We start from the raw sequence: 25,411 nt of genomic DNA, 5'->3' as shown, positions 1-25,411 counted from the left end.
CACACCTGGGGCCGCTGCTTCACTGTTTGTTATTTTATTCAGATTATTTACCTTGCAGGTCTGTGGCAGTGAAGAGAATGTAACACAGAACTTTTTTTTGCTAGTTTTGTAGGAAATTGTGAGATTGACTTGGAGATCAAGCGATATTTCTGTAGAGCTGGTGTGCAAAGTATACAGGTAAGGTTTTTTCAAGTTTCATAGTCTTCTGAAATTCCCTGTGCTCTGTTCAGAAAGACAATGGTGAAGATTTTACTTCTTGGCAGTTAAATTGCTCTGTGGGCCCTACCTGAAGCCTCACCAAGCCCGTCGCCTGCCTCATCCTGCGTGGTGCCTGGCCGTGCCCTGCTCACTGTTACACACTTCGCTTTCCGTTTGCACTAGATTCACGGTACGATGCGCGTGATCCTGGAACCGCTGATTGGAGACATGCCCTTGGTGGGAGCCTTGTCCATCTTCTTCCTCAGGAAGCCAGTAAGTCGACGTTTCTTCCGTCCCCACCTTCCCACTCACTGGCGAGGAGGCGACCGTGTTGAAGGGCACGGGACGTGGACAGAGAATGGTCCTCTCCGTGGCCCTGATGCGCGGAGCCTGCTCGCTCACGCCCCTGCAGGCCCTAACGAGGGTTTGTCTCTTTCGGTAGACGGGGAGACTTTTGCTCATCGTAGAAATAATGTGTTGGTCACAGAAAATTTGGAAACACATTTTTTCAGTGTAGGTTTGTTATCAGTATTTCCACACCTATCGCTGGGTATGATTTACAGACACTTGCTCACTGAACCCTCATAGCTGTAGTGAGACAGCGACACGGTTTCCTTTTACTGACCGAGAAGAGAGACCCTCCTCTGTCCCTGTCACAGCGCCAGTCTGGGGACCCGTACGCCACCTGGCTTTGCCTCCCGTCCCCCCGCACCCCACGCATGGCCTGCCCGTCACAGCGTGTGAGTGGACTGTAGTCCGTACAGTGGGCTTTTAAAAGTCATAAAGATTCTGACACTCGGGTGTACCATAATGTTTTTCCTTTACGTGGTAGGATATGTATGTTATTCCAGTTTTTTGTTATAAGTGGCCAATACTTATTATTAACCACAAAAATAAGACAACAGAGGTATCATTCCTATGTAGGCCCCCCTCATCTTGGCTCTTGCAGCCTCTGTTTGGCATCCTGCCTCAGCTGTGTCCTTGGTGGCCATCACCAGGGCACCTTCCTGAGGTGCAGAGGGCTCACCGGGTGTGGCCTCTCCCTTGTATTGTGGCATGACCGGGTCTCTGTCCCCAGCCTCATTTCCTGTCGCTGTCCCAGGAGCATTCCCGCAGGCTCCATCCCGCCCCCAGGGAGGGGCTGTTATTCAGGATCAGTAGCAGCCCAGCAGGGTCCCTGGTCCCTCATCTGGTCCTGCTCCACAATGCGGCCTTCAGCCCTGTGTGCCCTTCCCAGGGCAGCGTAGCCAGGTCTCCTCCTCACGCCATGGCGCCCAGAGAGCCCTGGGCCTCGTCGCACATGACCTATAACTCTTAGCACAGCTTCCGTCTCCGCACAGTTCAGTGTGTGTCTGAGCGTGGCTCGACCCCTTTCTCAGCTAACTCACCACAAAACGCCGTTTTGTTGCCTTAGAGGAGCCCTCCCTGGAGGTGCCGTTAAATCACGCACAGATTAAAATTGGAATCTCTTGTTGTACAGTTCGCTGCAAGTGACCTAATACAAGTTATTGTTGGGTTTTTCTAGACCAGACTGGAAGTGGTACTTCCTCCGTGTCCTCGCCATATATTTCCATGAACATATTATTCTCATCTGCTTTCTATCGCTTAAAACGTGGGCTTGTTTTGAATATATATATATTCTTAAATACTTTATTTATTTTTAGAGAGGGGAAGGGAAGGAGAAAGTGAGAGAGAAACATCAGTGTGTGGTGGCCTCTCACGTGTCCTCTACTGGGACCTGGCCTGCAACCCAGGCCTGTGTCCTGACTGGGAATCAAACCGGCGACCCTTTGCTTCATAAGTCAGTGCTCAATCCACTGAGCTACACCAGCCAGGGCTGAATATATTTTAACGACAGTAGTTCCCCCTTACCCACGGTTTTGCTTTTCGTGGTTTTAGTTACCTCTAGTTGACCATGATCTAAAAATACTGAATGGAAAATTCAGACATAAACAGGTCGTAAGTCGTAAATCGTGTGCTGCTCTGGTGAGGAGAGATTCCCCACGGTCTCTGACATGTGCCACCTCTCATCCAGTTGGCAGGCCACATGCCGCCCGCCTGTGGGTGACTTAGGAGCTGGCGTGTGGTCAGATCAGCCACCACAGTGCTGTGTCCAAGCAGCTCTCACTTTATTTCATCCTGTTCTCGTTTACATTCGTTATCGTCGCTTGTCTCTTTCTGTGCCTAAGTTATGAATTAAGCTGCATCAAAGGTATTTCTTTACACACTGGGGAAAACGGTTTGTAGAGGCGCGGCCCCCAGACTGGAGGGGCCGCTGCACACAAAGCATGGTGCCACTCAAAAGCTGTTAAGGAACCTTTGTGCTAAATTTTAACTTACTAAAATATTGGGAAGTGAAGAGATTCATGAAAGATTTTAAAAGTCAGCATATTTAAGCATTAATAAGCATAACAAGCTAATCTTTGACAGATAGCTGAGTATTGTGATTTACCGTGAGTTTTTAATTATTTAACGAAGTGTCCTTTTATTGGAGTTCAGAATCCAAATACTCTTCCTTAGTGGATCTTCTAGGTGTGGTTACTTTAAAAAATAACATCAGCCCTGGCTGGTGTGGTTCAGTGGACTGAGTACCGGCCTACAAACCAAAAGGTCACAGGTTCGATCCCCAGTCAGGGCACATGCCTGGGTTGCAGGCCAGGTCCTCAGTAGGCAGCATGTGAGAGGCAGCCACACATGGATGTTTCTCTCTCTCTCTCTTTCTCCCTCCCTTCCGCTCTCTCTAAAAATAAGTAAAATCTTTTAAAAAATAACATCATCATAACTTCCAAGCAAAGTTTAGTGCCCAGAAAAGAAGTATGAGGCTCTGAAAAGTTCAGAATCTTTCATTTCCTTATATGGGGAATAAAGTCACCAAACATATGCTTAAGACAGAGGGAATTTTTTCAGTTACTTGTAACTGGAAAATATGAGAACAAAATTCACTGCTGGCTGCCAAGTCATTCTTCTCACCCCAGTGAAAAATACAGTGAGAGAAACTTGCGGGTTTTTTTTTTAATCCCGATGGTTTAGAAGCACAGTGTCAGAGACCCACAGGGATCCTTTGCACGCCTCTCTGCTTGTCGATGGGTTTGGATCCACTTTGATAATGTGCAGGTTGTGTGGCAGCGAAATGCGGCTCAGGGTCCCACAGTCTGGTTCTCCGCACTGGTTCTTTCTCTTCTGACTGTGAGCCTCAACCACTCGTTTAACTTCCCTAGGCCTCAGTCTTCCTGTCTGTAACAGGGTGGGGGGTGGGGGTGACAGTAATACCGACCTCACGGGATTAGATGTAAAGAGCAAATAAACGTCAGTGGATGAAACACACTTGACCCGGTGCCTGGCATGTACAAGTCCTCAGGTTTTTAAGAAACAAAATGTTTTCCTCCGTGTGGGTCCAGCACCCTGGTGGGGTCCCCACGCCGGAACCCATGTTGCTGGGAAGCACAGGAGCACGGACGAGGGCTCTGGGGGGAGGCAGGACGAGCCAGCGTCTGCCCTGGACGTGTCCGTGGGGTTGGCAGCCGCTCACTCCTGCTGGCTGCACAGCTGTGGGAATCGCCCTGGCACACACTCCTGGCTGTTCCAGGGCCCTCGGGTCCTTTCCAGACCCGTCCTGGCTGCTGCTGAGACCAGAGCAAGTCCGGGAGGCCCGTGCTGGAGCTCGCCTGGGAGACTCTCGGGCCGCTACCCGGGTGTCCACTCTGTGGGGCGCCCCCCCCCGGCTTTGTTTCCTCCTGTGTGGGGGAGCGCAAGTCGTCCTCGTACGGCGATTGTGAGGAGGTGTTGAATCCTATCCTGCAGCCGGGGTGCCTTAAGCAAAGGGGGGCTTTACTTGAAAATAAAAGTCGGCAGTGCCGCTGTGTCATGAAGCCTGTGTGGGGCTGCAGGCGAGGGCAGCCTCTGGACCGTCTGCCCCGCATGCTCCGCTCTCCCTGGGCCTCTCTGGCTGAGGCCACGTCCTCTGGTCCACGTGCCAGAGTCACAGCTGCCCGTGCCCCCCAGAGGCAGTGAGCTGCCCACCCCACACTGCTCCAGCGGGGCAGGTACGGCCTCGGCCTCAGGAGTGGGAGGGTGCAGTGTTAGAGGAACCCCCCCTCCCCCGCAGCCGGCCCTACAGCCTTGCGGAGGGGCAGCAGTGAGGGGGAGGTCTCGCCCTACACCACACCACACCTCACCTCGCGTTCCGGCCCTGGCAGCTCTGGAGGCGTTTGTCCTGCCAGGTGCTCTTGGCGGAGTCCCTTAGTTTCTTGGGTCTGTGGTTCGACAGCTTTCATCAGAGGGACAGGCTTGCTGCACCCCAGTGCCGGGGGTGGGTGCCCCGCATTGTCCTGGCCCGGGGTGCGTCTCGGCCCGGTGTTCTTTCAGTGACTCTACCCTCCTCGTGCCTGTGTCTTTGGTGGGTCTTGCGCGGGTGGGTTTCCGCATACTGATCCAGCAGCATGGGCTCGCCGACGGTCAGGGCCGGGATGGTGCCCTCCCCTCCCCAAGGCATACAGGCATCTTGTCTTCTTGCCCTGTCCCCCGCTGCAGTGGGCCTTACCTGTGTGTCCCTCCCTCAGGGGCCTCTGTTTGTCACAGTGGGAAGGGGCTGTTGTGTCCCTCCAGCAGCATTGCTGCCTCCCAGCCTCACCTCTGCAGCTGGGGGTCGCCCAGGTCCCCAGGCTTTGCAGCCAGCCCACGCTGCTGGCCCACCAAATGGGGTTTATGGGCTTGACACTGACTTAGCCCCACTCACCGTGAGCACTCAGCCTCTAGCTGGAGTCGTCTCTCCCACCCTGTGGAGCCGCTGCCTCTGAGGAAGGGTTGCAGGCTGGCTGGGGGCCCTGTTGCCTCAGCTCCAGTGGTCACCTGTGTCCGGTTTTCTGCATCCCTGCTGGATGCTGGCAGTCCCGGGAGCTTTACAGCACATAAAAAATGTTCTTGACCTTGCTGCCAGCCCAAAGGGACTAACTCAGAAACACCGGGGAAGGGTGGGAGCCGCCAGCCTGAGTGTCAGTGGACTTCCCAGGTGATTCACGTTCTGTCCCAAATAATTAATGCACGTAGGTGCCCGGTGTATAGTAAGTGCCGCAGTAGACAGTGGCTGTTGTCGAACTGCAGATTCTGCTCCGTCCCTGCGACAGTGCATCGTGGGAGAGCAGAGAGGAGCTGGGCAGGGCCGTGTGTGTGTCTGTGAAACGCACAGATGCAGTCATCTTGCTCCAGGTGAAATGTGACCCTCCCGCTGCTGGTCCTGTGTCTCAGAAGAGCCACAGCAGCCCGAGGTGGTTTCCTGCCTTTGGAAATGTGACTCCCTGGCCCTTCAGTTTCCTGAAACAGATCTGAGTCATCCAGACGCAGGGGGACGGTGGCACTAATTTTAGTAGCTCATCCCTCCCTGTGGGCTCCTCCCTGTGTCCCTGTGAGGACTTTCCAGACTCAGCTTTCAAACCTCTCACACACACGCGTTCTCACATGCACTCGCACACTCACACTTGGGCTCACACACTTGTCCACCGCTCCCTCCTTTATCCACTCGGGGCGCTTCCTGTCCTTGAGCTCCCCCTGTGCTCAGGGACAGGTCAGCTCCCCCTTCTGGGCCTCTGTCTTGCGTTCAGGTTCGTCTTCCCACACCCAGCTGGGTCCTGCCCTTCCACAAGCCCTGCCCCTGCCTCCCTGGCGTGTTGGTCTCAGAGCTCGGGCAGCATTTAAACACACGTGTCTTAGCATTTTGATGAGGGTCGTGTGCTAGGCCCTTCATTGCTTGACAGGTTTGTCATCGTCGGCCATAGTCCCTTCCAGGGGACCTGCCCTTTGACAGGCCCCCATCAGTCCTGGGGTGTCTCCTCAGGCTTTCTGATCAAACAGGACACCCACGCCCGGTGTCTGCTGTTCCTTCAATGCCCCTGGCTCCTCTCAGTGGAAGACATCTGTGGACATGATGTCCCGGGTTGGGGGGACAGTCACCCTGAGTTGCTCTAGCTTTCAGGCCTGTTGTCTTTGTCGGGGGTGTGGGTCTGTACTGCTATTAGCCAGGCGGGACACATCTCATTTCTCTTTGGCTGAGAAATCTCAGTCTTTCGGGACTTTTAAAATTGGGTGCTTTCTACTTTTGGTCTTTCCAAGAGACCCGGGACTCCTGGTTCGTGCTTGTTTATAACCAGCCACTCCCCAAAGGGAGTTGAGCCGGAACGTGTTCCTCCAGCTCCGTGGACGATGGGATCGTGCAGCTTCACTTAGCATTCCCTCCCCGGGTAGGAAGCACAGACAAGCTGATTCTGTGCAGTATCCGTTTGGATAGGAAGAGCAGCGTTGCCAGTGGATGGTTTCTACCCACCCACACCCACACCGCCCGCTGTGTAGGAGTCGTTCTAAGACAAATACCCACTGGAGAAATGAGCAGAACCCCCGGGTGCTGAGTGATGGCGCGTGTTCCACTAATGTCAGGGAAATGCGGATGGAAACAGTGGTAAAGGGCCATTTTTAACTGCAGACTGGGCTGAGTTTTCATTTCTTTTTTTGGTGAGGATATAAAAAAGGGACATTTTCTTATACTTTTGGTGGGAGTATAAACTGGTACAGTGTTTCTTTGTGGTCATTAGGTAGCACTGTCAACATAACAAGTGAGCATGTATCTTCGACCTGAATGTCTGCTTTCTGTACGCCAGCTGCATGCGCATACCAAAACATGCATGTGGAAAGATACTCCCTGAATCTTGACTTAGTAAAAGAGAAATATGAGTGTTTCTAGTGCCCGTCAAAGTGGGACGGGCATGTAAATCACCACATGCTTTTACTGGGGAAAACCATGTCATTGTCGCCGCACGACACAGCAGGCAGCGCTCCAGGCACTAGCAGGACGGTGGCCGGGGCGTTTTTCCAAGTGAAAAACAAGGTGCAGGACAGTGTTCTGTCTGTGAAGAAATAGACGAGGGCGACCTGATTCGATCACTGTAAATAACTTGGGTAACATTCTGTCCCCCGTTTTTTAAACAGCTTTTGGAAATTAACTGGACAGGACTGACCAATCTTCTTGATATCCCCGGACTGAAGTGAGTATTCTGTCGAGTGCTGTGGTCAGCTTGGTGGTGGCGTCGTAGGCCTGTCCCCTTGGGGCCAGGCCTGTGCCTTGACAGTAGCTGGTGCCACCCGGGTGCTGGGCCCAGAGGCGCTGACGCAGCGGCAGGACCTCAGGTCAGAGGTTTCTGAGTGGATGGGGCAGCCTTTCACTGTCTTATGAGTTAGTTTGTAAATTTGGGTTTTATCCGTTTCCCAGAAGAATAAAGAAAACTTAAACAGCAAACGTATGTTCTAAGACCAGCCCTTTCTGGGCTCTTCGAGCTGCAGCCGCTGATCCGTAGGGGGTGGCACCGGCCCCAGGAGCCGAGGGGTGTGGTGGGCACCTGCATCATCACTCCTGGTCGTCCCTCCGCTTGCGGGTAGCAACCCAGTGTCTTGGCTGTGAGGTTTTCCACATGAGCACCTGGGTCCGTCAGCCTCGCATCCCTCCTGGGGGCGGTGACGTGCTCCTGGCCCTGTCACAGGAAGGAGGAAGCTTGAAATATTTTCTGTTACAAGAGAAATTGAGTGAAACGTGTAGGAGCTGTTCAGTGGTAAATCAGTGACGCAGCTGTGTAGGAGTGCAGGGTGCCGTGACTGTTCTGGGAACACAGCCTCCAGGACAGGCAACATCCCCGCCGGGCGTCCACCTGCTGGTTTCCACCTAGGTTGGGGAGGAGACAGCTCCCACACTGCCGGCGGCCGGCGGGTTGCCGTGCCGTGCCGTGCATATGGCGAGCGGCTGCCAAAGGTGGCGACCCAGGTGGGTGAGTCTGATAATCACTCTCTTCTTTTTGCCTCCCACCCAACAGTGGTTTATCAGATACTATCATTTTGGATATAATATCAAACCACCTGGTGCTTCCCAATCGAATCACTGTTCCGCTTGTCAGCGAGGTTCAGATAGCCCAGCTGCGGTTTCCAATACCGAAGGTAAGCTTGTCCTGGTCTCTGTGACCACCCATAGGCGGACATGGAGGGCCAGTAGCAGCCCTGGGTGTCAGGGCCTCCCATGGGTGGTGGTACAGCTGGTGGTTTGTCCGCCACACTCCATAGGTGCCGGCTGGTGCCTTTAGGCCACAGCCAGGGTCTCAGCTGGCAGAGGGCAGCATGAGAGCCTGGGGCCCTACTCAGAAACCCGAGCTCTAGATGTGCAGGTTGTCCCAGCCTGGTCTCTGTGCTGGGGCGCAGTTTTCTCTTAGACTGAGCGTCCAGTGAGTGACACGGTAAGAACACACACCTCCTGTGCTGGTTGCTTTAGGAACATCACCCAGGACTTTTTTAAAAAGGGTTTGTGGAGGAGACTTGCTACCCTACCCAAAGGTAGCTTTACTGCCTTCGTTTGCCTTGAAAGAAAGAAAAATGAGTATTTTTTATTTATCACTTAAACCACATTTAGGAACTGAGAACTGTGTTTAGAGTCAGAGAGTAGGGTGTGCTTCAGAGTTTCAGTTTTCTCTCTGTGAAAGAGGCTGATGACAGTGCTTCGTAGGGTCTCTGTGAACATCGAGCAGGGTGACCAGTGCTCAGCACAGGCTCCCTAACAGGCTGACACACCCACAACATAGTGTTGCTCACCGTGGAGTCCAAACAGGGTCGTTCTGGGCCCCACGAGGCTGGACTGGTGTGACGGCTGTGGCCCTGTGCACACACTGGGCTGCTCTGGGGCGTCTGCCCAGGGTCTCCTGGGGGCGCAGCCACTCACACTCCACGTCCTGCCGCCTCTGGCCTCCTGTCCGAGTAGCCCCTGCCTGGCTTCCTAAGCGCCTCACACGTCTCTTCCCTGTGCACCACGTTCCTGGAGGGGGATGGACGGTCAGCACCCAGCCGGCGCTTCTGTCTGTCGGATGAAGTGGTGAGCAGCAGGCGGTCTTGTCCTTCCAGGGTGTTCTCAGGATACACTTCATTGAAGCTCAGGACCTTCAGGGGAAGGACACCTACCTGAAGGGGCTTGTCAAGGGGAAGTCAGACCCCTATGGCGTGATCCGAGTCGGCAACCAGATCTTCCAGAGCAAGGTCATCAAGGAGAACCTGAGTCCGAGGTGGAACGAGGTGTATGAGGTGAGGCTTCGTCCCCAAGTCACACCTCCCCGTTGGCACCCTGGGTGGCGTTAATTCAGGTGGCAGCTTAAGTTCTCTTTGCTGTACCTTCCCATCTGAAAAGTACCGCACCTTCTGTTCCTGCAGTTGTATGTGTCCTGCTGACAGGTAACATTTTAGACTTTAAATGCATAAAGCTGTCATAACAAATAATTGCAACGTTTTTTCATAATGTGAATGTTTTACATTGTTATCAACACACATAAGCATATGCAGGAATGAGATCACACTCTGTCTTGTGAATGGTCATGTAACACAGCAGGGCGTCCATACTCGTCAGTAAACGTGGACGGGCCTGGTTCATAACAGCCGTTTCCTGAATAGGTTCCATCGTTTCTCTACCCAAAGAGATCTCAGCTCTTGGGTTCAGCATTATAACTGGCCAGAGCACGGGTAGGGTAAACCTGTTCTTTACGTGGCCGCCTGTTCCCACCTGAAGCCCCTCAGAGTGGAGTTGCTGCCGGAGCAGTTACGTGGGTTTGAAAGCAGAGCCCCCTCCAGAGCTGGTGCGGGTCCTGCTCCACCAGCTTCTCTGCCCCGCCCCCGCCCCATCTCTGAGGGGCCTGGGGCGGCTGGTCATCCACGGGTAGTGTCTGTGTGGAGCCAGCACCAGGCTGTGGGCTGTCCTGTCTTGGCACCACTGAGCTCGGCCCCCCGAGATGTAACCCCACCGGGACCAAGCACAGCAGACCATTGCTGTGTGGACACACGTTTCCAGACGAGAGAGCGAGCGAGTGGTCTCACAGTGGGAAACACAGGTGCTTCACAAGGGCTTCGTGCTGGAGAGAAGCACGTGGTGACGTTTGCTGTGATTGTCATGCTCAGCAGGTGACGATGCTAGTAACGGTGTGGTGACCCCAGGTTGTCACTTTTTCAGGCCTTGGTCTATGAACACCCTGGACAGGAGTTAGAAATCGAGCTCTTCGACGAAGACCCGGACAAGGACGACTTTCTAGGAAGGTGAATCCTCTGCGTCTGAGCACAGCGCAGGCTCACTCTCTGTGTTTAGCTGTCTCATAAAGCTGCAGTGTAGCTTCAGAAGTAGATCTGCGCACGTGTTGTATTAGTTTTTAAACGGCTGCCGGATGTGACATTTGTCCCACCTCAGGCTTCCCAGCACGTTTCTTTCCTGATGAGTCGCACATGTAAGTAGGAGAAGGAAGCTTCTAGATCTGGGTCCGTCACAGCAGCCACTGGATGGAATCAAGTCGAACGGAACCTGGACTTTGCTTCCGTAGCTGCACTGGCCTGTGTGAGGTGTTCGGCAGCCCCGGGAGGCTCGTGGCCCTGCAGGCCCGGCCTCCGGCCATCCCACCACACAGGCCGGTGGCTCCAGGTGTAGAAACAGGGTTTTAAACATTGTCAGTTTGTTGGGAGTTATTTTAGAGGGAAGGGAGTGGTGATTAACATTGAAAAAATAAATATTGATTTGTTTACTTCAATGGAATAACCAGGACAGCTGAAAAAAGGTACAGGAGTAGGTGACATTGGACAGGTTTGGTCTCATCAGAACTGGCCTGTGTGCCGTGCTGCGACTTCAGAATTCCCTTACGAGACAGTTTGACAAGGAGCAAATGGAAGATTTTAAGCAGTTCAGTGAACAGATTGTTTGCACTTGAGTAAAACACTATATAGGCCAGATTCCCCTGATTGAAACTGGAGGGTGCTGGCCTGAGAAGAGACAGATTGTGACAGATCATGGGGGAGGGGTGTGGGCGGGGCTGCAGGACACAGGGTTCTGTTGGCTCCTGGGCCTGGCTGGCGGGAGCTCGAGCTGGAGTCGCCACGGTGTCCGAAACACCGTGTGTGCTCTCTGCGCTGACTGGTGTGTGCTCTCTCCCCAGCCTCCTGCTCGACCTGACCGAAGTGGAAAAGGAGCGCCTTCTGGACGAAGTGAGTCCTCCGAGCACCTGGCGCCGTGCAGTGCGCAGCCACCGAGTGCTGCTGCCCCAACGCAGTGTCCTGGAAACGCGGTGGGCAGGGGGAGCTTGGGCCTTTTAGTGAGAGCACCGTGGAAAGGAGTGTAAGAGCCGAATCACAGAGCACTTACTGGGTGCCGACCACACGCCAGACGTGCCCGTGAACACGTGAGCACAGGCCGACTCATTCCAGGCAGGCGCACGCTCTCCCCTGGGGCCAGGCGGCGGGCTGGGAGCAGCTGTGTGATGAGGGGCATTTGATCCATCAGTCCATTTGGTCAGTGGATTGACTGATGGGCGATGAGCATTTCAAAGCAGAGCAGGTGCTGTGCCGTCTACGGGAGATCGCCGTGGGAAGGGTCTGTGAGAGCAGCAGGAGTGGGCAGCAGGCAGGCAGGACACTGCTGTCAGAGCCTTTGGTGTGAGAAAGGGGAAGGCGGTGGTGGCTGGCAAAAGGCGGGCGCGCTTGGGATAAGTAGAGTGTGGTTAATGACCCAGGTGCCCCCTTCGGAGCGGTGCACGTTGGCGCTCACGGGTGAGCACCGCAGGCCCCAGGTCCCAGCTGGCTCTTCCAACACTGCAGTTTGGGGGCCCTCTTTGATTAATTGCTTTGATTTTTTAATCTGATACAACTATTGACTGTTTTGTTATTGGTATATAGTGATGAATAAAAACAAACATCCTAACTTGTTTGCTATTGAAATTCAGCATTTGGGCTCGATATTTTATTGTCTCTGGGCCCATAAATTTTAGTCAGGTCCATACGTTGGAGCGGAAGGAGCTGGGAGGCCTTCGGATGCTTGTGTGTAAATCAGGGGTGAAAGTTCCTCACCCCACAGGGCTTTGGTGGGATCCACCCGTTAGTGTTTGGGAAGCACTGAGATGGCCTCGGGCAGCGGGCAGCGCTGTGCACATTCCATCTGTGTGGACCACGCGCTCAGGAGCACGGCCGCTGACCCTGCATGTTTCATCTTCAGTGGTTCACCCTGGACGAGGTCCCCAGAGGGAAGCTGCACCTGAAACTGGAGTGGCTCACACTGATGGCACATGCTGCCCACCTGGACCAGGTATGGAGCCGTGTTCCTGACCACTGACATCAGTTTCTTCCAGTGGTGCCGTGCCTTGGTTCAAAACAATATAGCGGCACTTTGCATTATTGTGCTTAAGTCACTTCAGTAGTCTCAGAATTTTGAAGGGATTTGCAGGGTATTTATACCTTTTAAGAGATCCTCACACCTTGTGCTTGATATGATGCAGGGGTTTGGAGGGCCACAGGGCGCTGCGTGCTTCCTTTGACGTGAGGACAGTCCTTCCCATATCCCTTCTCTGCTTGCACGCACTGGGTGGTTCAGTTCCCCTCTTTCCTGTTCTCGTGAGCATGGCAGGCATAACCAGGGAACACGAGTCCAGCGCAGGGGCTGAGGCGTTTCTCCTTCCTCGTAGGTGCTCACAGACATCCGAGCCGACAAAGGCCAAGCCAACGACGGTCTTTCCTCCTCCTTGCTGATCTTGTATTTGGACTCAGCGAGGAACCTTCCGGTAGGTAGCGCTGTGGGAGCTTGCTGGGGTGCTCCTTTCCACACCCGCACTTGCTCCTGGGGCTGTGTCTTCCCTCAGTCCCAGCCGTGAGCAGCTGTGGGGGGGATGGTGTATCTTCATATTCGTGCACCTTCCTTGTCACCCAGGAAACTCAGAGTTGTCTTTGCTCCGGCGCATTGTGTGAAGAAATACCCGATTCAGAGGGTGTCTGTGCAGTTCCCTCGTAGTCAGGGAAGAAGGTGTTCTGCAGAAAATCCCTAAATATCAAAACTTGGTTGCTCATTCTCTTTTTGGCATGGCAGTGAATTGAAGCACCTCTGAGGACAAACCCATCCTGGCTGCCACATGGCCGGGTGATGGGCAGGACAGCGTGGTGGGGGGAGCGGCGTGTGCGCGGAGCCTCTGGCACTGAGGGCACGCTGCCTCGTGTCCCCTGCCACCGCGGCTTCTGCAGCCCAGAGCGGGTGCACCTCGTTTGCATCACACTTGCTTTGCTCTGAGAAAAAACCGTAAAGGACAGTAACCACTGTAACTTGGGGAAGAAAAATTATACATTCTCAGGCGGGTGAGGCCTGCTGGGATCCCCACACCGCAGTTCATCCCACTGCTGGTGAGAAATGTTCTCCTGCTCGTACGAGTCCGAGTGCCGTGCACGTGTTCAGGACGTGGTCTTTCTCACTTTACTTCATGTAACGAAGGCCCGTTTGGTAGAAGGAGAGAGGACTGCGCCCTGCTGCAGGGGCTTCCTCCCCCGATGGCAGATGCCCACTCAGCCAGGTCATTTGTGCCTGTCCCCCAAGTCCATTGTCCCCGTGGACACACAGACAGCAGAGTGCCACTCGGCCCTTGGCTCACCTCAGTGTGTCACCCGGGCCACCTGTCTGCTCTCTCCTCACTGTGGCTAGACAGCATCCCCTTGATTTCGTGAAACACACGCTTTGCCTCAGCACCATGTGAGGTTTCAGACTTGTGCATTCCTTGGGCTTTGTGCACCATCACAGCGAATGTGCTTTGTGTTCGCTTCATTCAAAGTTTTCAGCAATTAAAATCTGATCAAGCATTGTTGTTTTTCATAATAGGAACATGTACTCGAACTCTTTTATGAAGTTGTTTATATAGCTGACCCTTAATGATGTGGGGGTTAGAGCTGCAAGTGCCCAGTTGAAATCCACAGATAACGGCAGTCAGCCCCCCACTCACGCAGGTTCCTGGCCCCAATCAGAGAGGCAGGACCCCGAGCAGCACGTGTCCAAGCCGTGCGAGCCACTGAGATGCGTGTTGTTCGAGGGTCAGCCACAGTCGTGCTTTTTAGTGACAGTTTTTTTACTGACCTTGACGTCCTAATTTCTCTTGAAGTTATTACCTTCACCTTTGGGTCCCTTTGCCAATCTAAAGTCTGGCTTTTTCTGTTACAATTTATTTCATTATTATTTAACCTTCCCACAAAATTTCTCATGTGGCAGAACTTGTTTTTGACCACAGTAACATTTGCTAGCAGGCCCCTCACCGTGTCGGGCGGGAGTGAGCGTGGGACACATGTGAGGACGTACAGAATAGTGCTGTGCTGGGGAGTTGGCGAGGAGGAGGAGGCTGTGCTTCAGAACTGTGTGTTTTATCACATAAGTTAAAATTTTAATGGCATCACGTAGCAAACATTGAAAAACTAAAAACCAGGTGAATTCGTTAGCCTTCTGTTAAGGACCCTGTGCTCTGGCTGCCAGGGGCAGACGGCCTCCTCGGTGCCGCCCGCTGGTGCTCCCCGCGGGGTGTGGCCGCCGCCCTCGGGTTCCGTGGGTTCTTGGGCTGCCCTTTGCTCTCCCGTTTATGGTGCTTCTCGTGTGCACTGACCACAACCCCCATTCTCTGCTTTCTCCTCCCATTTCCACTTCCTAAGAGTGTCTACGAGGGAAACTTTGGGTGTGGCTACTTAAAAGAGAGGCGTGCGTCCGGACTGGTGTTCTGTGAAAACACCGCCTCAGTCTATAGAGCGCTGTTTGTGAGTGCCCGGGGTTTTCTTCCTCCCGTTTTCACGGCGCCGCGAGAATGCGCTGGAGCTCTGACGCCGTCCACTCGGGCGGTGCGGCGTGGCATGCTCCCTGCTTTCCGTGCATGGTTTCCGTTGCTGTGTGTGCTGGTTTGGTGCTCATTTCATGATGTGTAACTGTGCTGTGACTAACACTGGCTACCACGTCTGATAATGAGATGAACAGACCGGGTGAGTCATGAGGAAGCCCACAAAAAAGTAAAAATAAAAATCCTCCTGTGGAAAAACAGAAGCCATGACGATTCGTTTGATTTTCTTGTGGTTCATCTCAGTGTGAGATGTAAATATTTCTTTGCAGGCTTTCAAAAAACTCCCTCCAATCTGCTTTCTCCTCCTGACCCAAAAGAAGTATTGGAACGTAGCTCTCCTTAAAAGTCCCTGCTGAGCCCACAGGGCTGGTCAGCGAGGACAGAAATTCACCAGTGGGCCTGGAACAAGCCTTCTCCTTCACTGTTTGACCAGAGGTCCTGAGAGAGAAAAAGATTGTTGAGCTTATAATCATTCAGCTTCTTTTGAGGAACTTAAGGAATTTCCCAGAGCAGATAATGGTGTATTTCTGACCTTGCTCGGGAAGCCGATTTGCCTCCGTTCTGTTTCCCAGGCCCAGCTGCTGCACCTGGTCCCTGCACAGCCCTTGCTGCCTGTATCGGACGGTTATTTTTACTTGCTCTGGAGTGACAGGGACTCACCAACGGCTTAGTCGTGAGTGTGAGTCGCCCGTTCTTGACTGATTGCTGATTTAATTCAGTGGTAGTGAGATTCTTCAAGTTCATTTGGTCCCGGAATCTAACAGAGGCGGCTTTGCACTTGTGAAGAGCTCTCACTCTGTTTCCACGTGGAACAGGGAGGTGGGCAGAACGCGAATTACAGGCCCATCAGCCACTGACAGAGGAGGAGAGTCAGGACCCAGGGGTGGGTGCGAGGCCTGGGGGACATGTTGGCGTCTGCTGTGCACCACTGTCGTAGAATGACTTCCGTGGTGTCGTCTCTAGAGGGTGCTGGCACGGCCAGCGGCTCTGCCAGCCCCCTCCTTCACCAGAGGCCCCTCGTGAACCCTTTTGACTGGTGTCATTGCTTTGCGATGGGCCCTGGTGACATTGCTTGGTTATCAAAACTGCCTTTCCTCCTCCATGATCAAAGTCACATGCTCTGCTTTGTGAGTCAAATGTGGGCATCAATGGAATGCTCTATGAACTAAATTCGAAGTCATTGCTTTTTAAAAATCCGTTGGTTTTCACTGTGAAGTTAGGTCAGTGCTTTCTCAATTTCCTCCCAAGCCCGAGCCCTTCCCTGCTTCCAGGAAAGGTTCTGGATGCCTGCGAGTCCTGTGTGCTCCTACCCTCTCCCTGCAGAAAACGCCCTTAATTTTCAACTCTGTCAGTCATTACCCCAGAGGGGCAGCACCACCGCACTGTATCCCAAACTGGAAATGGCCTCTTTCCATCGCCAGCTCAGCACTTGCTCTCCTCGGATGAAGTCTTGGGCTGGAATTTTGGAGGAAAGCTGAGGGGGCCCGCTTTAGACCTTCGGCTCCTCGGGTAACTTGTGTTTGCGGAGCACTTTCCATGGTCCTGCGTGGACAGCTCCTCTAGTCTCAGGCTAGGAGGATCGTTTTCTCAGATAAGGAGCCACCACGGTGCTCGAGAGACTGAGATTAGAGAGCCAGGGTCATGGCTGGTGAGCAGCCGAGCCGGGCTTTGAACTCAGCATGGACCCAGAGTCACACTCTTGAGCCTTCTGTCTGCTCCAGCCCAGTCGCTTTGTTAAGTTTATGACGCTGTGCATGGGGTTTATCTGTGATGGGTGGTGTTCACACACGGGTCCACTTTATGGGAAAATTTGAGCCATGTAACAGGGAGACCTAGTGCTCTCTCACTACGAAGTACAGGTGGCATTGCTGCCCTATTAATGGTGAGGGGTCCAGGTGGAAGGCCTCACGCTGAGCCCCTACCTAGTGCACCCGGATGATCTGGTTCATGCCACCCTCAGGCCCTGGCAGCTTCTACAATGTTACACGGCTCCCCTGCACCCTTTATCCTACACCGCGCAGCCTCTGTCTCTGCCTGCCCGCTTCGTGGTCACCGATGCGTGCTACAGTGACATGTGCATTCAGCACATGGCCCGCCTGCCCAGAGAGAGCTTCACCTGTCTGGGCTCCCCCCAGTGACGTGCCCGGGGGTCCCAGTGCCCTTGAGCCAGGAGGGCAGCTGCAGCGGCAGCGTGGGCTGAGGCTGGCTCCCACGGGCACTCAGTCCTCCTGGCTAGATGTGCGATCTCCTTGCCTGCCTTGCCAGCCACAGTCACAGGAGGCCGGAGGCAGAGTGTCCGTTTCTTCATTATAAAATCTACTGTTTATAAAAAAGAAGTAGTGAAAATTTAGTTTGTCGTTTGAAGTTAATTACAACTAATGACAAAACCTTTCATCTATGTGTCTTCCCTTGAAGGAACTTGCAAAACAACTCAGTCTTTCCCTTTTGAGGGCAGAAAGTAATGAGTTTACAGTCAGTAGAAGTAGGACACGACCCGTAATAATAGAACTTTAGAGCCGGGGGAAACTCGTGGTGATCCGAGCAGCCCTAGCGGTTCCTGCCCCACAGAGAACGGGCGGGGTGGGGGCAGTGGAGAAGGCCCTTCTCGGCCGAGGTTCTGCACGAAGGGAGAGGGTTGTGGGAGGGAGAACAGTTGCATCTGCTGCTGCAGCATATCATTGGCTTGAGAGTCATTCGGACACGTAGGGACCATTTGTCGGTACTTCAGATAAAAGCTTCAATGTAATTATAGGTATTTCAGGGGTTTATTCACGCAAAGGAGAGTAAATAGAAGCTTTCCTTAAAGCATCACTAGTGGACTTTGAAACCCAAAAGATGAGAGGCATAGTAACCACAGGGGAGAAGAACACGCGTTTTGATATTTATAGATTAAAGGTTCATTCCGAGATAAAATCTTGAGCGTAAAGAAAAAATTACAAGTGATTTTTACTGTTTTTTGTGTAATCCTTGGTGGTTTTTGTTTAAAGATTTTGTTTGTTTGCATAATGTTCATGTCATTAACCATACATAAACTCCTCGTTGCATGTTGTATTAACCCTTCGTATATTCATTTTCTTCTGACTTGAAAGAGTAACCCATTAGAATTTAACCCCGATGTCTTGAAGAAGGCCGCAGCTCAGAAAGCTTTCAAGGTAAACAATGGTTTTCCCTTTGAAAAGTTCATGAAGACATATTGAAAGAGATGATGCCTTAACCCTCTTGGGTTTATGACTAACTAGTGATTAGTTATCATTGGAGAGAGCCAGTTTTCATTACCCAAAAAACAGTAGTTAGAAGAATTTAAGTCAACTTCAAAAATAAATTTTACGAAGTTCCAGTGTGATAAATTAGATACTGGTTCTGTTGACCTGAGTGAGGCAGCAATATCTAAGGTGGTTGTAAATCATCTGTGTTTTAATTGGGCTCGAAATTGTGAGAATGGTAAAGTGGAAGTCCTGTTTAAAATCTTAACCACCTTTCAGATTATGGCTGGAAGGCACCCCTTGTGCACTGTGACTGTCTGTTCAAGCATCACCTCTTCCAATATGCTGAGTCAGGCCGTCTCTGATTGGCGGCCTCTGAGCTCTGTGCTGCTGGGTGGGGCCAGGCCTTTCCAGAGGCTCTGCGATCGCTGAGTGAGGTGCATGGAAAACTAAGCTCCACTCCCCAAACACCATGGACAAGCCTTGTCTGGCTACAGTGTTAGAAGTTTCTGATGACTTACCATTTTTTTTTTAGTTGGCTTGAACATCTTAGGGTTAAATATTTGGAGGAGGATTTATATGTAATTGTTTTCAGAAAATTCCATAGAAAAGAATCAGGAATGCTTTAAAGTCAGTTTCATCTAGAAGGATGAGTTAAATTTCAGAAGTGAGGGACAGTAGTGAAGTCCACTCGGAGGTAGCAGCGCCCTCCCTGTACTCGGTGCAGAGGAGACGCCACGTGGCCCAGCAGGACGTGAAGCAGCAGTTTGCAGTGAGCCCCTGACGGGACTGCGCCAGCAGCCCTCCCTGCCGGTTTCTGCGTTGTGGTCAGAGCAAGGCTGCGAGACCCGGACTGCCTGGGCCGGAGTCCCCGCAGGGCCACGCCTCCTCACGGCAGGATAGTGAACCCTCTCGGTCACTTACAGAACGGAGGGGTAGTGTCTTCCCTACTGGAGCAGTGAGTGCAGTACGATCGTGCGTGGAAGGGCTCCGTGCAGCTAGTCCAGTGTGTTCGTTTAAACTGTTGCTGCATCTCCGCATTTAGGCCTGACAACTAGGTTCTGGAAATGGTATTGTGTTAGTTTTTATGGACTTGAGAACTGAGATTCACCTCGAAGAAACGTGGGCCTCCGCAGTTGAGTGGTGGAGAGCTGAGGTGTAGGTGCGGAACAGCCCCGACTGACTCGCCTGATGGCCCGTGTGTCCAGGTGCCGCTGGTGCCTACTGAGATGGCATCGTGGTGGAATACTCAGAGATTTAAGGTCCCAAACATCATCTGTTTTAAGACACAGCACTACTTTATGTAGAAGGAAGGAAGGCAGGCAGGAAGAAAGTGTGTCAGTTAAGGTTTGACTTGATAGTGCTTATTGGACACACGCTGCAGGAATTCGTAGGGTGAACAGATGTCTGTCCTGTCGCTCACACACACAGCAGAAGGGATCTGGGAGCAGAGCCAGTGGGTTAAGGAAGCGGCTCCTGCAGTCTTCCCCAAGGCAGGTCCCAAAGCCGGCTGCTGTTTCCTTGTTTTCAGAGATGTCAGAAAGTTTAAAGAAAAGGCGTGTCCTAAAAGGGACAGGCATAGGAAGTCTCTGGGAGTGAGTGGCTGCTTTTGCAGAGATGAAGTTAAGTAAGTGTGTCAGTTAAGAAACGCACTCGGCTTCTGAATCAGATTCAGACAGTAGTTGTAGAGTCAGCAAGACAGGAGTTGGCCTCCAGAGTCACCGAGTGGGCCTTGGGGCTCAGACCTGCTTACACTTCCACCGGGGGCCCTGGGGCGGCCCCTCCCTTTAAGGCCAGACAGTCAGTCGCCATACCTGTCTGCCAGGGAGGGTGGGGTGTAGGGTCTTTATCCACCGAGGACTTGTGCTCAGCTGACTCCCAGGGGTCCGCTGCTCGTGGAAGAAGGAGAAAGTGCGTTTAAGGGAAAATGTGGTGTCTCTGCCACCGCAGTCTGCAGCCTTTGAATTTTTAACAGCATTTATTTCATTTTGCAGAATTCACTCACATCGTAAAGATGACCCAGAAAATAGATTATGGCAGTAGGTTTGGGCCAGCAATATTTTATTCAAATAATCGTATGAATTTGATACTTATTTTTGTCGTGGCTGCAGTGTTGAGGATTGACTTCAAAATTGATACTAAAAAAATGGTGACCTTATAATTAGTTTCCACTAACATATTTAACTGCATCTTCTGTGGGGCTCAGTTATAAATAAACCTCATGTCCCATATGTGTTGTGTTTCACTGTGTTTCCTTTGATCAGCTCTCTGTGCTAAAGTATGCTTCTTACCATTTTAAAAATATTTATTATATCTGCTTAGTTCAATGTGACTCTAGATCGACGCTTCCATCAAAGTTACTGAGCCGCTGGTCAGCAAGATTTGGTACTTGGTAGCTACATGTTTGAACAGAAGATACTAAGTTAAAAACGTAAAAACGTATTTCTGACATTTTGTAGTGTTTTTATTATTCCAAAAAGAGGACTGTTCTGAATTATAAACTCTTTTACATTTGTCCTTGCTCATGATTTTCTGTTCATTCATTATACTTTATTTTGTTGTGCTGGTGAAATAAGTTTTGAGGGCTGGAATTAACATCGAAGATATTCGGAAGATTTCATTTTTCCAAAGTAGCTTGCTCTAGAAATAAAACATCTTAACCCTTAACACTTGCACATAAATAGATGTTTTCCCCGTGTATTTCACGGGAGATGTAATTATGGCCTGGAGTGTGCTTAGCAACCCTTTCCCAGTTCATTCCTCTCAGTCCCTGTGACTGAAGATGAGAAGTAAGTAGGAATGACTGTTCATACACAGCCATGATTTCATTTTTAACAGGCCCGCTTCAGGACGTTCATTCATTTACATGGTCTGTTTTTTGTTTCTGGACAGTCGGGGAAGAAGGTGAACAGCAGCCCCAACCCTCTGGTGCAGATGTCGGTTGGTCACAAGGCCCAGGAGAGCAAGGTGAGGCTGGCCCGAGTGCTGGGATGTCCCTGTCACTTGCACGGCGGGCGTCAGACCACTGGTGCCCATGAGGCTTTTTTGTTTGCCCAAGTCAGTCACTTCACAGAGCTCCAGCTCCTTAATTTGGAGACAAAGATACTGTTCATTTTTTAAGTAACATTAAAACTAACATGAATATGCTTTTGCTTGACTCCATTGGTAGATGGAAGTTTTCTTTGAATGTTCTATAAATATTTAGTTTAAAAGATAACCAACTGTGCTGAAAACGCATAGAACTCGACACCTGCAGTTCCGTCGGGGGTGGAGGGAGGCCCTGCCGTGGCTCAGCACGTCCTACTTTCCGGATGCAGGAGGAAGCATTTCCGGAATGGTCAGGAGTTCCAGGCCTTCGTTCTCCTGTAACTGTTCTGAGCGCTGGCGAAACCTCCGTCCCAGGGGCTCCACAGCCGTCTGCCCGTGCACTCAGAAAGCTTGGGGCTCTGGGTTTTAGACATGTCCCACGGTTAATGCATAATAGTACATGCTCAGTAAAATGTATGTCTTGGAATTTAATTACAGCCATCCCAGGCTTTCAAGCACAGTAAAGGAGTAAGCACAGAAAATATCACAGAGCTGATTTTTTTGGAATCTCTTTCAGATTCGGTACAAAACCAATGAACCTGTGTGGGAAGAGAACTTCACTTTCTTTGTCCACAATCCCAAGCGCCAGGACCTGGAAGTCGAGGTATCTTGTTGGCCTTCCTGGTAGACTGCTTGGGGCACTGTCCACACACAAGGGGCTGCACGAATTTGAAGTTTACCTCTAACGGGCCCAGCACCATGTCCGCATGTCTCTGTCAGGTGCAGCCCTCGGTGTTGCAGGCTCTGATACTGTGAACAGTATCTTTTTTTTTTTTAAATTTTGAACTTTTAGTGGATTTTGTCACTTCCTGGGGTGTGCCTTGGCACCCTTTTGTCAACTTTGCGTCAACCTTGCTGAACGTTATTAGTTCCGCTGGCTCGTTTGAGGACTGTGGCTCAGTCCTCAAGTGGACTGTGTCAGGACGCAGCGTCAGGACTGTCTGTGAAGAGTAAGGACACTTCTGCGACTGTGTTTCCCCCCTGCCCCCGGCCGGTGCTGCTGACTCACAGGTCTTGCCTTCCTGCTCTGCAGCCTTGGGCCTCACGGGAGTGCACCCCTTGGCCTCTTCCAGTCTTGGGGGAACCTTAGGGCTTTACCAGTAAGCCCGAAGTTTGAGGGCATTCCCTTCCCCTGACACGGGTGTGCTGATGATTTTGGCATGAATGGATATGGGATTTTTATCAAAGATTTTTTCGCAACTAGTGAGATGACCATGGGTTTCCCTAAGTTTGTAAATATGGTGAAACACGTTGATTTTCAGATGTTGAACCTCGTGAGTCTTTATTTGATTTGCAGGGTTTGACATAAGAGAATCTCGTGAGTAAACCTGTACTAAGGGATAAGCTCACTCGGTCATGAGATCCTATCCTTTCTATGTATTCGGTTTAATGTGCTGAAGTTTTGTTAAGGGTTCTTGCACCTGGGTTCAAAATGGATTTGTAAAAGTTGTGTTCTTTTTTGTGCTCCTCGCTGTGTGATGGGGAAGTGACAGAGACACGTGATGTGGACACGTTGTAGCATCACTGGTTACAGTGTTCTGTGTTCCTGAGTGTTGCAGAACAGAGGTCCTAGGGGGGCAATATTTGGCCCACCCAGGGACGCCAAAAACTGTTAGAGAACAACAGGGCCCCCCCCACAAGGACAGAATACTAATACTGTCCTGACCACCTACTGGGCTTGTCTGTCTGCCACCAGAGGAAAGACATCTCTCAATGCCAGAGACTTGTGAAAAGGAAAGGAAAGGGTTATTTAAAGCTATACAGACTTAAAGTAGTGACCCAATGTCCCCATTAAAATACCAAAGTCCTTTAGGATACCCACAGCTCTTCCTTCTCCCCCCTGCCCTAATTTGGGGTACCATATCTCAGGAGAAGCACACGTCCGTGTTTCCAGGCTGCTGGCACCATCAGCTGTGTCACTGTCCAGGCAGGATCTCTAATGACTCCAAAGCCATGTGGCACCTTCTCATGGCCTACTGGCAAAGAGTTCTTTGTACCCATTTTCCAGGCAAAATCTCTCTTGCTTCCCAGGCCACTCGGCCAAAGGGAGCCCCCAAAGCCATGTGGGCCTCTTCTACCAGAGCTGCAGGGGTCTGCACTCTGGCCAAAACCTCATGGTTCTTCTCTCCACCAGAGCTGCGGAGAGAGTAGGGTCACCACTCTGGCAAAGCTGAGTGACAATTCTCTGCTAAAGCCTCATGGTATTCCTCCTTGTTACATGGCTGTGGGGGTCCCCACTCTGACAAAGCTGCGTGGTACTCCTTTGCAGCCCCATTTCCGACTCCTCCCACAATCGGCTACACCTGCCAGCATTTCTGTATATTCCAAGTTTACTGGGCTGCCATTGTGAGTCTGGGCAGGTGTGGCCCCCTGGCATGGAGCCAACCATGTTCAGGCGCTGTAACTCAGGGGACCTGCCCCCAGTTACATCTGGAGTGGAAGTCACTTCCATCCCCCTGGCTCAGAGGATGGCCACAGCTATTTAACATATTTATGAAACCAGTTAAAGGTTGTAGATATGTTAAATGACCATTCTAGAGTTTATATGGGAAACTGTTGCTATGCAAAACAGCTCTGAGTGGCCCCTCTCCATTTGTCCTTTCCCCCAAATGACACCTGTGGGGGGGGTAAGGGGTGAGGACGTCTTATTTGTCTTTCTAATATTTCCTGGACACCCTAAGTTCTGGACCCCATTGCAAATCCCTTTTGGGGCCCCCCTCTTGGCTGTGCCCTGTTACATGAGGAGGCTTCCCACTGTGTCCATCATCGGAGGAGATGGCTGGGGCGGGCTTGTGAAAGACTGGGGTGGACCCTCCTGCAGTGTCCACCTTGCCCCTCGTGCTCAGTGTGTGCTGTGGTTTTCCCAGGTCAGAGACGAGCAGCATCAGTGTTCCCTGGGGAATCTGAAGATCCCGCTCAGCCGGCTGCTCGCCAGTGATGACATGACCATTAACCAGCGATTCCAGCTCAGTAATTCAGGGCCAAACAGCACCCTGAAGATGAAGATTGCCCTCAGGGTGCGTAGTCTCCCGCGGGAGGCACAGGGTGGGCAGGGACGGGCTGCAGTGGCGAGGCTCTCGAGCACCGCTCCACAGGGCTCAGGACAGGGTGGACGGTGGTCAGGGTGTTGTCGCAGGGCCAGGACTGGCGGGAAGGAGTCGTCCCACAGAGCAGCGCGTCCGGGTTGCTGGTGCAGCCTGTGAAATTCGTTATGCCTTCCTGTGAATGCCATGGGCCACTTTTTATCCTTTGGCCCAGAAACTTGCTGTCTGGATCAGTGAAGTCTTCTGCTAAGATGAAATCCTTAACAGTCCTTCAGAAGAGAGAATTGAATGAAACTCTACAAGGTGGTGGAAATTACAGGAAAGCTTTTTTTGTCCAAAATAGACAAATCATTTATAAGCACCTAAGGAAATGTTGAAGGTAAAACTGGAAAACATGAGAGAATGATGAAACTCACTAATTTAAAAAATGCACATTAAAATAGAGAGTGATCTTTTTCAAAGAATTAAGACAGACTTAGTGTGTGGAGGGGGCAGTGGAAATGGTCTCCTGGCCCCTGGCCAGGACCAGCCTTCCCGAAAGGACTGCAGCGTTTCCAGGTGGCACGTCAGAGAGCCACTGGGACCAGGGGCCTTTCTCTGGAAGTCTTTTTGGTACAGGGCACAAAGGGGGAGGCCCTGAGCAAGAAGCTCTTCGCTGTAGCTGTGTTTGGTAACAGTGGGATGAACTTCCAGCTGTCACCGTCACCTCAGAGTGCAGGGCGGGCTTACGGAGCACAGACTCCGCTCCGTGGGACATTGTACCCATCGAAAGTAAATGTTAAAAATTCTTGAAGTGATTGATCTAAGTACTCGGACAGCTGAGGGCACGTGCTGCCTCTCCATTGATGCTGGGCATCTGGGGTAACCTTGCTGGGTAGAGGTGTCCTTGACTCGCATCCTTCCACAAGACTGCTGTGGAGACCACCTGTGCCGGGTGCGGAGCTGGGCCTGTGCCAGGTGTGCAGCTCTCTTCCAGCCACAACGTGAGCCACGACCGTGCAGTAACATCTGCCAGTGGAAGAGGCTGAAGAGAACACACAGAAACAACTTTCACATCATAAAAATGATACTTTGGTTACTTAAACTTTTCTTTTTAAAAGCTTTACGTAACATTGTATTACTTTAGCGATAGAATAGCTGGACAGACCAGATTGTTTGTAATGCTCTGTGCCAAGTTTTAAGGAAACATCTCTGAATAAATATATCAGGC

The 25,411-nt window shown here is 51.7% G+C and overlaps 1 protein-coding gene across 2 annotated transcripts in view; it reads left to right on the top strand.

Moving 5' to 3' along the window:
• ESYT2 (extended synaptotagmin 2) overlaps nt 1-25,411 on the top strand; it is a 53,635-nt gene that overhangs the window by 20,189 nt on the left and 8,035 nt on the right. The window contains exons 5-17 of one of the 2 annotated variants that reach the window (XM_037131901.2): nt 105-177; nt 382-471; nt 7,174-7,229; nt 8,049-8,169; nt 9,121-9,297; nt 10,214-10,296; nt 11,181-11,229; nt 12,233-12,322; nt 12,699-12,794; nt 17,957-18,019; nt 20,963-21,037; nt 21,675-21,761; nt 24,025-24,174. In XM_037131901.2, coding sequence (XP_036987796.2) covers nt 105-177; nt 382-471; nt 7,174-7,229; nt 8,049-8,169; nt 9,121-9,297; nt 10,214-10,296; nt 11,181-11,229; nt 12,233-12,322; nt 12,699-12,794; nt 17,957-18,019; nt 20,963-21,037; nt 21,675-21,761; nt 24,025-24,174 — 1,210 coding nt within the window. The remainder of the gene's footprint in view (nt 1-104; nt 178-381; nt 472-7,173; nt 7,230-8,048; nt 8,170-9,120; nt 9,298-10,213; nt 10,297-11,180; nt 11,230-12,232; nt 12,323-12,698; nt 12,795-17,956; nt 18,020-20,962; nt 21,038-21,674; nt 21,762-24,024; nt 24,175-25,411) is intronic. The other variant, XM_037131902.2, reaches the window with a different exon arrangement.

The sequence above is a fragment of the Artibeus jamaicensis genome, unplaced genomic scaffold (genome assembly GCF_021234435.1).
Source record: "Artibeus jamaicensis isolate MK-2021 breed Jamaican fruit bat unplaced genomic scaffold, CSHL_Jam_final contig_718, whole genome shotgun sequence".
NCBI lineage: Eukaryota > Metazoa > Chordata > Mammalia > Chiroptera > Phyllostomidae > Artibeus > Artibeus jamaicensis.
This window is presented reverse-complemented; position numbering and strand designations above follow the sequence as displayed.